General features: G+C 33.9%; 1 protein-coding gene across 15 annotated transcripts in view; it reads left to right on the top strand.

Moving 5' to 3' along the window:
• The window catches only part of PPP2R5C (protein phosphatase 2 regulatory subunit B'gamma), a 204,500-nt gene that overhangs the window by 168,099 nt on the left and 19,920 nt on the right, over positions 1 to 16,481 (top strand). For all 15 annotated transcript variants that reach the window (XM_031953232.1, XM_031953229.1, XM_031953231.1 and 12 more), the window contains 2 exons: positions 3,554 to 3,607; positions 7,648 to 7,818. In XM_031953232.1, the coding sequence (XP_031809092.1) occupies positions 3,554 to 3,607; positions 7,648 to 7,818 (225 nt within the window). The remainder of the gene's footprint in view (positions 1 to 3,553; positions 3,608 to 7,647; positions 7,819 to 16,481) is intronic.

Here is a 16,481-nt window from a genome sequence, read left to right as displayed (position 1 = left end):
TGTGGATCCAAGCACTTCTCTGAATCATGATATATGTTAGATCAGCAGCTAGAAAACAGAATTTGAAAAGACTTGAAGCACCTACTTGTTAACAGCTGTCACATTGCTTCCTGATACTTTTCAAAAGTTAGCATCTGTTTTTCCTTATCCAAATTTGGAACATATTAGGTTCATGTAACTTATTGTAGAAAGTTAATTCAAATATAATATGTTTACTTTGGCTTCTTGGGAAATGATATTTATTAGGAATATTATAGAAAAGTACTTCAATCTCCATAAAACCCCATTTCAGTGCCTCAGTGTAGAACAAAGGTGACCTTGAGTTCCTGGAGCCTTTTCCAGCAGAATGAAAACTTGGACAGGCCCTAACAAGTTAGAAAAGCTTTGAGTATGGGCTCAGTGATGTCTGTTGCCTGAGAAACAGTATAATTAAACTCAGGCTCATTTCCAGATTGTGTACTTAAGTGGTAAATTTTTTTCACTACAACTACTCATGGACACTATTGAGACATAGAGGGCTTTCAGTCTGCATGAAGTCCTTTCAATTTGCAGGATCCACACTGAAGAAACACTGGACTGTTGATCATTGAAGTATTATACATAAACCTAACCAGAGAGATACCAGATTGGTGACTTTGGTAGTAGGTGTTAAAATTCATCAGAGGACTCAGTTAAGGATTTTCAAACAATTAAATTTTGACATTTTATCAGCCGCTTAAATAGTCACTAGTTTTGGCAGACATTTAATTCGAAAACTATTAAGTACCTACTATCTAGTAAGAGTCATGTGATAAAATAATACAAATTCCTATCCTCAAGGAGCTTGCATATTAATGAAAGGATAAGACAAACATAACTCTCTTACAAGTTAGGAAATAATTGAATTCATAGGAAAGGTCAAACAGGAATTCAATGAGAAAGGGAATCGCATCTGAGAATTGGGATTCTCCCTTTTGGCTATGTGGCAGAGCCCATCAACCTCTTTCAGAATCATGTAAGATTATAAAAGAAACCAGTTATATTGAAATATAATTTTAAAAATATAAATCCATGAATCCTAGTTTTAAGAACCCCTATTGTAGTCCAGTCCCTTCATTTTATACAAAAGGAAACTCCTTGGTGAGCTTTCTAAAAGTCACAAGACGACTAGTACCTAATAGAGGCAGCATTCAAACTCAGGCCTTCTAAGAGTCTTTTACTGTTCTTTTACAATACTCTTGATTAGTGGTCTTGGTAGTGGTTGGTGAGAGAAGAAAGAATCAAAACTTTTTGAACTTGGGTTATGAAAGGATAATGATACTAGCAACAGAAAAAATTTTGTTGGGCCAGGAGGCCCAAAGGTCAGGGGATGGAGGAAGAGGGGAAAAATGTGGGTTTTAGAGAATAATAGGTTCGGTTTTTGATATACTAAGTTTGAGATAACAGTAGAAATATTTAGCAGATTGATGGAAATATGAAACTGGAATTCAGTTGGAGAAGTTGGAGATTTGGAGATGAAGATTTATGTCTTTTTTAGTTGAGAGAATCAAGAATCTTTAAGCCTGGTTTTTGTTGCTGCTGGCTGTTGACAAGCAGAAAAACTGTATTCCTCACTTTGCCTTATAAATGTATATATTGTATGAATGTGTATACAAGATTCATTTCAGGTTTTCTCAACATCATCAAATAGTGCGTAATATAATTAAAAGCATCAGCATAATATTTTTCCCTTAGAAAAAGAGAAAACTAAATCAAGAAGTTACATTGCTGGCCTAAGTTTTCAGCCATGAGTTAGTGAAAAACCTAGGACTAGAGCCCAGAGACTCCTTTGTCTAATACTCATCCCTTGGCCATGTTATAGGATAGCCTCTACTATTTGTTGTTTTGGTTTTTTTAACATTTCGAGGATCTTTCTAAAGAATCAGGTGAAATGTGTGCTAAAGTTTTTCATATATGAACTCTTAATTGTCTTTATTCCAGAATGTTGATATTGGCTCTTTTCCTGTTTTTACGGTGCCTTTTTTTACCTGTAAAAGAAGGGGAAGAGAAAGAGGGAGGGAAACATTTACTGGGTTTTTTGTTTGTTTTTTTAAATCAGCATTCCAGAATTTCTCCTTGCCCTTTTCCCAGTTGCCAGTATGATATTACACATTCAGCTGTTCTGTTGACATTCATATTTGATCAGTCTAGCTTCAATTTTAGTTTGGTTTAATTTTTTTTAATGCCCCTTAGTCTGGAGAATCATTGGCTCTTTTCCCCTGACAATTTTAGTCACCTTATACTGACAACAGCTTGAATTTAATCTTTATATTAATAAATTCATTTTTCTGCTAATGTTTTGAAATGATTGCACAATTCAGGGTTGTCAGGGTAATACTAAAATGAAAGGTTTCAGGAAACACAACTCTAATCTTCTCTCCATCCAAAAAAGTTATGTAATCTAGAGGAATGGAACACTGCAAAATTATTTGTGCTTATCTCCTTTCCTAGATTGTAAGCTCCTTAAGGAGAAGGATAACATATTCATTTCTCTTTGTATTTTCCCCTCAGGGACATGTACATAGTAGGCCCGCAATAAATAATTGTGGAATTGAAGAGGGGACCCCGAAACTCTGAAAATCCTTGAAGTAGAAAATCTCCTTCAACTCTGCCTCAATAAGGGACCCTGCCCCAAGTCCTTTTTCCCTTAAATGAATTTAAGTTTTGACTGCTTGAGTGGGGAATGAAGAGGGGACCCCAAAACTCTGAAAATCCTTAAAGGAGAAAATCTCCTTCAATTCTGCCTCAGTGAGGGACCCCTCCCGGAGGGACAAACAATTTCACCGTTGTTATCTGGGTGGGGTTGGCTCAGCCCTGAAACTCATTCAATTCAGAAAATTCCAGCTCAAGCAGAAACCCAGCTAGGAGCCAACTTGGGACTCCACCCACGAACCCCCTTCAGCTTGAAATCAAAGCCCCCTATTATAAAAGAGCTAAACTAAAATCCCCTCTTTGCCAAAGTTCCAAACATGCGGGCCCTATGTTTGGCATGCTAAGGGCCTCTGTCCACTGGAACATTCCTTTCCAGTGCCATCCTCTCTTTACCCTCACCTATTTCCCTAACCAGACTTTATGCTTCTATCAGGATTTTTAACCTACTTCGAATGCCCATAATAAACCCTTTTATCAATCTAGGTTTTTGGGTCTGTAAATTCCTTTACAGACAACTTATGCGTCACCAGAAGGGAGTCCCCAAAACTTCCTACCCTTGCGCCGAATCCCAAGAGATTGCAGGGAAGCCTAACCTCTCCACTTGGTTCCCTGAACCCCGAAGCTGCCACTAGACCTTATCATTTAACTCCTTGACCACCAGAAACCCTAATTTCATTTTGGTTCCCTAAATCTAAACCTCATCAGAATGAATAATACTAGAAAATATTAGGAATAGCTACTTTGAAATATATGTTTACAGTTTGGGCTTCTGGTAGGTTTCCCATTTATTAACTACTTTCTAAATAATAGAAGTTAGGAAATAATATAGGTGATTATCAAATAGTGAAATATTAACATATCTTTTCTCTCTTAACCTATTTAGCTGGCATACTGTGTAGTTCAATTTTTAGAAAAGGACAGCACACTTACTGAACCAGTAAGTATATATTTTTTTATTTTGGTCAAATTCACAATTATATTGTGAAAATGTGTATGTATTTGCTAAGTGTAAATATAATACAGTGTGGTTTTGTTAACAAATTGTAGAATTATATTCATTAAAGATAAATAAACTTTTTACATTCATTTGCTTCTATTTAAGCTATAAAATTAATCCAGTTATGGATCCAACTATATATATAGGTTTTGAAAGACAGTTCACTAACTATAATAATTAGTTCTGTAGCAATAAGCACTTGTTATAATAAAAACTATTTTCTCTTGTCTTAAATTTTTCTTACTCCTTTTTTTTCTTTTGCACTCAAAGTATTTTAATAAGTACCTTGATTAAAGCACATTTTAATCCCACTATTAAGCACTTTTATGATTTTTTTTAACTTACTACATATCCAGCTGGCCAATCAGAGTAAATATGGTATAAAAATTAAGTATCTGAAATATCTGTTATAACTAAAAGGGGTCTTAGTCCAGGAAGCATTTAAGTTTTTTCTGTGTCCTGGACTCCTTGGAATTTGCAATTTGGTGAAATCTGCATGCTTAGAAATAATATACAATTTTTTAAATTAATCAAAGGTAATTTTTTTTCCCTTCCAAGTTAACAAGCAATCTTCTACTCCCCCATCTCAAAATCTGTCTATAGACCTGAGCAGTAGAGGAAGTAAGAATCTTCTTCAGTTTGTTTTATGATGACTATTTCACAGTTAGAACTGTTAGCAGTTGCTAGTTGGATTACCTGCTTTTGTGTACTTTGTCATTTTAATTTCAGGATATGGTTTTAAATTTGAATTGTATATTTAGATACTAGTGGAAAAGTATGATTTTTTTTAAATAGTTAGAAAAATAAAGTGCATAGAATTGAAACTTTCTTTCTTAATGGCTATACTGTTTCACTACTAAAGTACCAATTTTAATATAGAAAACAAAAATGTCAAAAATCTGTAAGAATGAGATAATTGTCAGATCAATTCAGGGGAGTTCAAACACAGGTTGACAACACTGATTTCCCCTCAGGTAACTTTGTTTAAAACCTGTGCCACACATCAGACTTATAATTTCCATGCTTAGATCTATCCCCTTAAATTTCTCACAGTACAAGAGAAAGCTCTTGGTCATCATCCATCAGGCACCAAAAAATGCTGCAGAGGTGATGCGCTCATAAACCAGGTGAAGGAGAGCACTGTCTGACTTAATCCCTGCCTCCAGCCATCTTAAGGAGTGACATTTACTCTGCATTCTCCACAAAGGATTCCCAGGAACTATCTACCATATTTGTGTCTGAGACTTTGGAAGGAATTGTACCTAAGGAATTGTACCAAATCATATCAGACTTCAATATCAAGCACAGTTGAGGTACTGAATGCCATGCAGAGGATACATTGTTTTTATCCTCCTTAACCAAACTAAAGACATGTTTTGATGGTGGAAATGCAGCTGCATAATTGATATGGAATCACTTTTTTAAAGCCTTTTTTTTTTTCTAAACATGTGGCATAACCTATTTCTTATATTTGCAAGATATTCTATTCTTCAGATCAAAGACTCAGAAAGAGATTTCATTATTATATTATTTTTCTGTCCCAGGAATTAAATGAAAACTATGAACATTGAAGATAGTTCTATTAGTTGTCAAGGTTATAGTACTGGTTGTCACCCTAAAGGACACTGGAAGGTCCTGAAATTAAATGGGACCCAAAGCTTTGTGATAAGTTCAGACTATAAAGTCATAGAGAAAAAATATTTAATTCTACCACAAGGTCTTTTTTTGAAGCTCTATTAGACTTGTAGTCCTTGTAATCAGTTAGGATAAGTACTGTGAATTATAATATTCTGTTCTTACTAGTATATCTGGAAAACTTTAGTACATTATATGCATTTTGTGCTTTAAGGTATTTGAAATTAGCAAAAGGATCTTGTGCTTCTTTTCAAATTACTTGTTTTAGTGATGATGATATTGAAATAGAGGTTATGTTATTTAGGCATTCTGTTAAATAAAAATTGACAAAAGTATAATATTTATACTTAGTGGTTATTCTTAAATGTTTTAATATATTTGATATATCATATTTTGATATTTACATTTTAATAAATATATGTAAAGCATATGTTATATTAAGATATTCTCCAAAGTGAGATGTTTATCACTATTACTGGTGCTTCATTATTTTATAGTTCTATTTAAAAATTTAAGGGATTTTAAAACATCTAGTATTACATTATCACTCAATTCTTTTATAAAATGTTTATCAAGCCTTAAAAGATTTCTGAGCTCACACACAAAATTTTCTTTAAGGAGAAAAAAAAAAGTCAACACGTCTAAGTATTTAACCTCCTTAAAATACATCCTACAAAAGTGAAATATGTAGTTCTCTTCCATTTGTCTTTGAGTAACCCTAGCCAACATACAAGTCTTGAACCAAATCCCAACATATAATAAATTTCCTCTCCCCCACTTCCCACTGTCATGCCAAGTCAAGGGAGAAATTCCAAAGCCAGAGAAACCACAAGTCTTGAAACCCCCTGACCTCAGTTCTTCGAAATTCAGGTCTTAGGACCATTAGTAATCTTGTCCAAGCTTGGCTGTCAGAGGATTCATAGTAAGAGGTTATCTCCAAGGAAATTGGCTTAGAAATTTAATTCTTATAGAAAAGTTTGATTTCTTGAATTGCACTCAAAAGTAAGTAACCATTGTTGATCAGGATTAGCATTCCCAGTGCAATTCACTTTCTTTAAAAAAAAAAAAAATACTGTTAACATTTTGAATTCACAGAAATAGTTTAGTGTTATCAAATACAGGAATCTAAATTGTCCAGGTTCTGCTTCCTTCAAATCAATTTTTCCCCCTGAGGCAATTGGGGCTAAGTGATTTGCCTAGGATCACACAGCTAGAAAGTGTTAAGTGTCTGAGGCCTGATTTGAACTCAGATCCTCTTGACTTCAGGGCTAATTCTCTATCCACTGGGCCACCTAGCTGCCCCCTTCAAATCAATTGTATATTAGCTCTGTAAATTATTCTTAGAAATTTTTAAGAGATAGTTAATATCAGAGCCAATTTCTATTTTATGGCTCACAGATTTTTTTTCTATTTCAAACAATAGGATTTCATTATACAAGTGAACAAGGAAAAATAGTAAATGTGTAAAGTGATTTTTAGAGAGACAGCATGCCATGGTAGAAAGGCATCTAAACTCAGAGTCAGAAGACCTCAGTTTGATTGCTGACTTCCAATATTCACTAGTTATGTGTGTACCTTGATACTTTAACTTTAAGCACTTAACTTTAAGCCTCTATTTTCTTATGTACAATGGAGATGATAATAATTATAAAACATAAGGAGCTATGGAAACTTGAGTTTTATGTTATTATAATTGTTGTCTGAATTCCTTCAAAATTGTAAATTTTAGATGGGAAATAGGGAGATACCTTACATTGGCTCATATGAATACCTTCTTTGAAAAAAAAATTCTATTGTAAAAATTTTCACAACTGGGTTAACCTATAAACAAGTAGTTACTTTGTGTAAGAAAAGTTCTTGAAGGTACAAAAATTTTTCAAAACTAAGTCCAGATGCTTATTTTTCTGAATAATGGAATTGAGAATTGGGAATGATATAAAGGACACAAAGGATATGTCTTTGTGTGTCACTGAAAATTCTGTACCTGGTCCAGTCTACAAATAAACCAGTGTATTACATCAGTCATATTCATCTATTTTTAGTTGCCCCAGTTCCCTTTATTCTTTATTACTCCTGACCACTTATTTCCTTTTTGAAAATTTATTCAAGAAATCAACTTTAGGGCAATTTAACTAGAAAGGGTTTATTACATAAACTTAAAACCTGGAAGTAACATTTTCCAATTTTAAGAGACTGAAACTATTAACTTTATCATCCTTTCTACAATCATACAAAATCTTTGTCTTTATTTGTGTCATTATATAATGAATTAATATCAACTATGTAGATTGAGAATTGAAGGACCTTGTGTGTACAGAATTTTAATGTGATTTTTCTTTTCCTAGGTGGTGATGGCACTTCTTAAATACTGGCCAAAGACACATAGCCCAAAAGAAGTCATGTTCTTAAATGAATTAGAAGAAATTTTAGATGTTATTGAACCATCGGAATTTGTAAAGGTCATGGAACCTCTTTTCAGACAACTAGCCAAATGTGTTTCCAGCCCACATTTCCAGGTGTGTATTGTTTAGAAAAATATAATGAATAATTAGCTTTATGAATTTTTTTTTAACTTTTGAAAACTTTTGAATGGAGCACCAAACTTTGCTACAGTGCCAAAGTTATTCATCGTAAAATACAAGTTAATAAATTTTTACATTTATTCTGACTGGTCATGCTATAAAACATATTAGCCTCCTTTGTGTTACCATTTCAGACTCATTTTCCTTCATTTTTTATTAAAGTAGAGAGAATATTGCTGATTTCTAAAACCAGTGCCAGTTGTCATCTTAATATAAAGTCCTACTTCCAAAGCACATAGCATAATATTTTAAACCAAGTAGTTGCAAGACTGCAACCAAGCAGTCTCTATATTATATTTCTTCTCTTTTCCATTGAGACTTCTCACATTTATTATCTTATTAATCTCTTCTTTTCCACAGGCTCCTTCCCTTCCACTTTTAGACATACACAGGCCTTTCTGTCCTCTAAACAGATTTCCCATTGACCTTGCTTCCATCCTCCATTCCCAATTTTCCATTCCATTCCTTTCGTTACTTATTCTTATAATGTATTATTATTTCTGTGCCTTTATGTTTGTCTTTCCTATCCCTTCTTCTACTCCTGCTTTTTGACTTTGATCCCTAATACTATAATTTTCTCAGATAAGTAATAATGAAAGAGTGAGATGCAGCAGGAAAGAAACCTAGATGTGTCTTCAGGAGACCTGTATTCAATCCCTACCTGCTGTTAAGTATCTAGGTAAATCACTAAACCTCTTTCAAAGATCAATTTCCCATTTGTAAAATGAGGGAATTCTCATAGATGATTTCTAAGACCCATTCCAAGTAGGAAAAAGCCAAGTTGTGTTAGTCTTTAAATACAAAACAAAAGACTATATTTGGTCCTGGAGATAATAAGGAGCTACTAGAGTTTGAGGAGAGGAGGTGACATAGAACTGAACCTTTGGTACCTGATGAAAAAATGGATTAGAGATATAAGGCAGGGAGATCAATAAGGACATTGTTATAGTCATTTCAGAGAAAAGTGATGAGGACTTAAACTAGGCATTGTGAGTGAAGATATATATAGATATATAGATATGACAGAAATGACATATATAGGGTGACATATAGGGTGGAATGAAACTAAGGAGTTGAAGATGATTTCAAGAAAAGGATTGCTGCAGACTTAGAAAAATACAAATTAACATCTATATTTATTACATTTTGATCTGCTTCGGGTCACACTCATCATTGGGGATTAGGGTGGAAGATAGTAAGCTTGATATTCTCTGACTTAGGGTGTATGATGGTTTGATGTGTAAATTAACTAACTGAATCCTGGGTCTGTGCAACAGGGTCAGGCCTAAAGCCTAAGTTTTTTGCTTCCTTATGCAGCATTTTTTCTCTTTTACAGTTTCTATTTAATTGTCCTATTTAAGAAAAGAAAATAATTTTTAAGCCAACTAGCATGAGTCTAGATCAAGAAAGTACCGTTGTTTGGAAGTTTTAAAAGGTGGGGCAGTGAGGTTTGAGTGCCTGAGGACCTGGTTTCACTTGCTATAGCTTTGTGACACTGGACAAGTCACAATACCAATTGCTTCCAGAAAAAACAAAGAAATATCCAAAGAGCAGTTGATAATGTGAGAACTGGAATTTAGGAGAGAGGATAAGACAGCACTTAATTCAACATATGGTTTATATTGCTAACTGTTCCCTTTCAATTCATATTTTAAAATATTTGTTGTTTGCTTACCATGTGCAAAGTATTCTGCTAAGTGCTGTGTGAAATAACAATCTAATAGGAAAGATAAAACATACTTGAAAACCTAGTGTGACAGCAAGTGTCCTAAGAGGAGTACAAAAAAAAAGCTGGATAAGTTCCATGCTGGTAAAGCTCAGTTTCTGCTGGGTTTATCAGAAAAAAAATTTACAATAGAGATGATAGCATTTCAACTGGTCTAGGTAGGCTAGTCTTCCAACAAACAGAGATAGAGAAATTGGAGGGAGAGGAAAAAATGGTAAAGATGCGTGACAGACACCAAGACTGGAATGTTTAAGGGACTAGCAAGTTGTATAGTTTGACTGGAGTCTATGATGTACATGTAATGGATAAATAAAGAAGTTTAAGCCAAATCATGGAAGGCTTTAAATACCAGGTTAAGGAAGTTGAATATTATTCAGTGAACAATGGAGTGGTATATTGAAGGTTTTTAGATAGAGAAGTAAAACTATCAAAATGGTATTGTATGGTGATTAATCTGGCAGATGGAGTTGGGTCATTAAGAAGGGAATTTTGAATATGGAAACCAGTTATGGTAAGAGACAATAAAGGCCTGAAATAAATTAGTCACAAGCATTTGTGCAAAGGAAAGTATGTTGTATTGGGTTTAAATTGCAGCTTTGTTACTTTTATTATCTTTATGACTTTGGGAGAATCACTTAACTCTTCTCCAAATCTGTAAAATGAAGTGGATTAAATGACTTTTAAGGTCCTTTCCAGATTAAAATCTATAATAATATGTAAAGTGGATTATAGATTAAAAGTAATTACTATGTACTACCTATTCTTGTTTATGACCTCCAAAATTCTTCCAAGAGTCTGCCCAAAATGTAGTTCTTCCTCTTGGCTTTTTAACATAGTAAATATTCTATTTGATAAAACACTTGAGCTGTCCATCTTTTGTCTTTCAATATAACCCCATTTCCAACCAGTTTCTTTTTCTGATCAAACACATCCTAGGAATATTCTATTCCTTTTTGTGTGTGTGTGCAGGTACCATTGGTAATATATTGCTATTGTTTAATAGCTATGGCACTATAGTTTTTCCATTAGTCCTTGGTTCAGTCACAATTTTGATTGTTCGTGGTTTTGTGGTATTCCATCATTCCTAGTCTTATAACATCACTTATAGAATTATCCAAATGTACTATATTATTTCCAAAATTGTCCATCTGTAGTATTTAAGATGAATGTATAAATATATATAATGGTCTGTCCATCCACTTGCAAATCCTACTCTGGAAAATAGTCATTCCATATCCATTTAATTTTTCTTGTGTGAATTGATTGGCCAAACTTTTTAGTGATTGTGAATCTATAGAATCAGTCCCTGAATACGCTCAAAATTCTGTTACCTTGAGCATGGATTTCCTGTAATGTGTACTTAACATGGACCAGCTGTTCTTCTGTGTTATTCTTGAGTACCATTTCTACTTCCTCATTTAGCACATCATGGACTAAGTAAAATCCAGATATAGTGGCCCCACTTTGAAAAAGGCTGACAGATCTGTACCTTTTTTTTTTTTTTTTTTTTCATTATTATTCAGCTAGTTTCGTTATGAGGGCAAGAACCATTTCATTTTTATCTCTGTATTCCCCAGCATCTAGCACAATATCTTATGCATGATACTCAGTAATAATTGGTCATTAAATTGTTTAATTTCTCTGATAAGATTTGTTCTCTCTGATCTGGGAAGTTGAGAGTCACTGGACTTAATATAACCAAGTTGCCCAACAAATTAATGTTGTTCTATACAAAGCATGAAACATTTTGTTTCAGTGTCAATATCAGCATTTCCAAATCTATTTCTAATCCCATGTTATTTTTTCAAAGCCTAACCTAGTTGTAAAATTTTAATGAAAAATTATTACTAAAGCTTGGTAAAGAATTTGCTTATATATCAGACATTGGTAATCTGTTCTGTAATGTTAGTTCACTTATTTTAGTAATGTATATAGAATTAGTTTTCATTGGAGACCATTCCATATAGAATCATAGCATTTTAGAAGTCATTTAATCGAACTCTATCATTTAAAGATAAGAAAATTTGATCCCAGAGATGTGTAAATTAACTAACTGAATCCTGGGTCTGTGCAACAGGGTCAGGCCTAAAGCCTAAGTTTTTTCCTTCCTTATGCAGCATTTTTTCTCTTTTGCAGTTTCTATTTAATTGTCCTATTTAAGAAAAGAAAATAATTTTTAAGCCAACTAGCATGAGTCTAGATCAAGAAAGTACCATTGTCTGGAAGTTTTATGCATAAAATCTATTTAGATAACATAGTACATTAAAGTAATATGAAATTTGAGTCATTAAAAACAGTTTTCCCAGAAAGTTTGGACTTCAACTTCAGTTACAAAATTAGCTAATATAATAACTTCAAGAACAAGCAGATTGGCACATGAATTCCACATTGTGCCTTAAGTCATTGTGTATCATCATTTTGAATAGGATATAAGCATATGACAGGAAGCAGAGGAGAAGAGAAGCCACAGAAGAGACTAAAGCAAGATTCCAGGTGCAGTATGGTTAGAGCACATACCAGAATGTTTACCAAATGTATGATTTGAGAACAGTTATGATATGAGACCAATATTTAAGACATATGTTCAAAAATTGAGTTTACAAGGTTTGGATTTGGGGTTTTTTTGTTTTGTTTTTGGTTATCAAAAAATCCACTATTATTTAAACTGTAATGAATCTGTGGTCTTGTTTGTATAGATATTTCTTCTACCCATACAGATTACATCCATTTATTTTTTTCCCTTATGGTTCTTGTCCATGTCTTTGTATAAGTTCTTTAACGGGTTATGAAGTACCTTCCACTCTTGGCCCTAGGGAGCATCTTGATTTCTTGGCCATTTGTAGTCCATACTTTGTTCTTGTTAAATGCCTAGATCATCTCCTTTTTTGGAGTCATCTCCCTAATGATATCCTTTACAGTGCTTTGGAAAATGTAAGTTCTTCAGTGATACTACATTGCAGGTTATTCATATTCATCATGTACCGCTCCACTGTATTTTGTGTGCCCTGCAACATTTAATTCTTTAGACACTGATATTCTACTAGTCATAGCTATGCAGGACCACCAGAAAATTAATAGTATTAAAAAGATGACTGTTTTAGGGAAATTCTTCAGGTTATTAAAAGCACTTTGCAGTTTCCCAAATAAAAACTAGGCATATTTTTTCCTTCCTTTTCAGATTTGGGTACACTTCATTTTCATAGCTCTCGCTCTCACGCTCTCACGCTCTCTCTCTCTCTCTCACTCTCACATCAGCAATATGAGGTGTCCATCCAACCTTATACCATGGTCTAGTAGAGGCCATGGCCTTAATCAAGGGGGAATGTTATCAGCCAGTCTAAAGATGGGAAGATGAATGACATACCAGCCTCTAAAAAAACTAATCAGAGGTCATATCTCCAGCACAATCACACTTGCATTTCTCCCTTTACAGCTCCAAATTCCTCTACTTTGTTTCTTTCTGCAGCTGTGTTAAGCTCCCAACCTTCCTTCCCCTTTTCATAGTCAAGCATTTGTTCCTTAGTGTAGTTATAAACTGCACACAGCAGCAGCGCAGGTTTCACTGAAACAGTTGCACACATACACCAACATATCCACCGGGGAAAAAATACTTTTTATAGGACTGTGCCAGCAAAGAAAAGTTTGGAGACCACTGATCTAAACAGTGGTCCTTCTTTATTCTGTTAGTTTTTCCTATATCTATAGCTAGGTCTGACATTTTTCTATGATTATGAACCTCAGTAACCTCTGAAGTGTTCTGAGACTTGAGGCAAACACTACAAAATATCCTCTGCAAACAAAACCTATGGAGAACTTTACCAGCTATAGATAATCACTCTTCAGTTTTGACATTGTTAGACTGCATGACAGTAACAAATACCTTTGGAAGCCTGTGTCTCTTTGCTTTAAAAGTTTCACTTGGTAGCTTCAGAGGCTGAATCCAGTGCTTTTACAGGAAATAGAGTAAGATCTTATCCTTTTTACATCTTTTAGTCATTTGGGTTACTGTGTAGATATGATCTGCTTTTTTTGCAAAAGGTTGTCTATTCCCTTATACCTTCATCAAAGATTCTTTAAGTAAGTATCAATTGTTCTTATAAAAATGCTGTAGTGATGGAAAAGTAAACATTTGGATCAATTTATTGTTTAGTCATTGAGATAGGTCTGACTTTTCATGATCCATTTGGCAGTTTTTTTGGCAGAGATATTGTACTGGTTTGCCATTTCCTTCTCTGGCTCATTTTACAGATGAATAATTAAGGCAAAAAGGGTTAAGTGACTTGCCCAGGGTCACATACTCAATAAGTGTCTGAGGACAGTGATATGAAGAGAAGAGGGAGCTCAGTGAAAGGCATCAATAAAATATGTAGCCAGGACTCAACTGAAGACTGGGGTTGGGAGTGGGATGGGGGAGGGGAAGAGGAGCCAAGGGAGATATAATGAGAGATGAGAAGGTTTGGAAGCAATTTCTTGAAGACCTTGTGATAATATGAATTAAGCGTATCTTTTGCCAAGCTTTTTATAAATTCAGTTGTTTTCCTCTAGTACTTCACTGTTTTATATCAGTACCTTTCATAAATTTTAACTATCCTATTTCTTAAGTCTTTTTATTAATATCTTTATTTTGACATGACTTTCATTGCCCAGCATATCCCTTTCTTCTACAAATCCAGAGAACCATCTTTTATAAACAAAGAATAAAAATAAAGAATATGTGGTCAAAATAGCCTGTGCAGATGCACACTTTCTTGGCCACCTTCACCAGTTTTTAATTTGTTTTGGTGGTTTTGTTTGTTTTAAAGCACAGGGCTTTATTTTTATTTTTTTTATTTCAGGTTCTGTCTTTCTAATCCCTTCCCCAATCCAGTGAGAAGATAAGAAAAATAAAATCTATTGCAAATCTGTATAGTCATGCAAAACAAATTTCTATAATAGCAATGTTCCCTTCATAGGTTACAAAACAAGCTTATAATTTAAACCAGTATTGCATCCTAGTTCCTAATATCTCTGTGGCCAGAAGATCATGTATTTGCTGACTGAGGTAGCTTTTGAGATTTTTTCCTTACCTTGTGCTATTTACATCAATCAAACTTTGATAGGATGTGGTATTGCTGATCTATGTTTGTGTCTGTTCATTATCCATTTCCCAATTTTTCACATCAAGTTGGAAGTACAGTTGTATATATCATGTCTTTTCCTTTTTCTTCTTGTTTGATGTTGTTTTCTATATTACCTCTATCAACTCAATCTTACATGTACACAAACAGCTGATTTGGAGTTATTCCCTCCTAATGGCCAGGCATTTTTTTGGTCTGTTAGAATTTTGGGGAGTGATTTTTATTTGGTACTTCTCATATACATTGCCTCCCAACTCTGTTCTTTAAAAAGTATTGGTGGTATATAAGAATTAATTTTCAGGATATTCTACAAGTTATACATCATTTTTTACATTCTCTACTATTTCCCATGTTCACTGAGCAATAAATATATATTGATTTAACTCAGAATTTTGATGGCAACGTATCTATAAAATGATGTTTCTTATTGTCCTTGGATACATTGTAAAACCATTCCTGTCAGCTCTATTATTGTCTTTCCAAGAAGACTTTGTGAGCCACTTCGTCTTTTGGTTTTAAGATGATATGGTTCAGTTCATCCTTACTTGTTCATTCAAACCACCATTATCCTAGGGCGTTTGCAGCCAAATTAACATTTATAGACAGTCAGAAGGATGATTCTTAGCATCTCTTGTTTCCTTTTTCATCAATTTGCCATTGTGATAACAAAGAGGCTTCAAATTTTCTATATATTGTACATTTTATGGGTTGCTGTGGTCCACAAGTATAGAGAGCCCTTGGACAGCAAGCATCAACTGTTGCCAGGACTATACTCAAAGCCTCTGTAGGATGGTCTAACTACCACAGCCTTCATGTTATAGCTGCAACTTTGAGGTTTCAAAGTCATCTCTGTTCCACAAGGAGGTATCATCATAGTAGATCTTTATGGGAAAGGTGTTTAAAATGCAAGAAAAATTTCAGCTCTTTCCCTGCATTTCAAATCATTTAACTTTCATATTTCTTAATGCTACTGAAATCTTACTTCCAGAGTTATCTCTAGTCATTTTCCTCTTAAGTGTTACAAAATTCAACTGCTCTATGTTTTTTGAAATTTCATGCTCTTTGATATGCTCCATTTGTCTATTTGGATAGTATAATGCTTATATGTAGAAATAATAATTTTGGATTTTAAGTTCGTAATTTAAAGTGATTGCTCCTTCTGAACTCCTATGACTTTATATATAGCATTTTAAAAGTACTTTTCTCATTCTAGCTTGTATATGTTTTGTTTTTGTCTTTCCTGTTGAACTATAAGCATAGTGAAGATTATATTCATGTCTTACTGTCCTTAGTATTCCCCACAAGTGTTCCACATAGGACTTTGCATTCACCTTTATTCATTGTGTCTTTATTGAATTAAAAAAATAATATGGTTGACTAATACTACCTTAGAATTATCGTCTACTGGGATCCAGAGTCAAGTGGTATGGCTTCCATAATGCCAACCAGGTCAGATATCAGTGGATATGTCTTAAATGAATGGCTTTTAATAGATTACAGATATATATCACTTAATTCTCCTAGACAACATAATTTCTCAATAAATTATTTAATAACAACATAATCATGTTTTAACTGAACATATCACTCCTAAAAATGTGTAGCTCCTCACATACATTGACTCTACTTTCATCTCTCTATGGTATATTTCCCTACTTTTTCTCACTATATGATCTCAAATATCTCTTCCAACTCTAAATCCTATGATTCCAATTCATTTTTTTTTTCAGTGAAACCATTGTACAACATTAGGT

Source organism: Sarcophilus harrisii, chromosome 2, assembly GCF_902635505.1.
Source record: "Sarcophilus harrisii chromosome 2, mSarHar1.11, whole genome shotgun sequence".
NCBI classification, from domain to species: Eukaryota; Metazoa; Chordata; class Mammalia; order Dasyuromorphia; family Dasyuridae; genus Sarcophilus; species Sarcophilus harrisii.
Note: the sequence above shows the minus strand (reverse complement) of the source record. Positions and strands in the feature narration are given on the sequence as shown.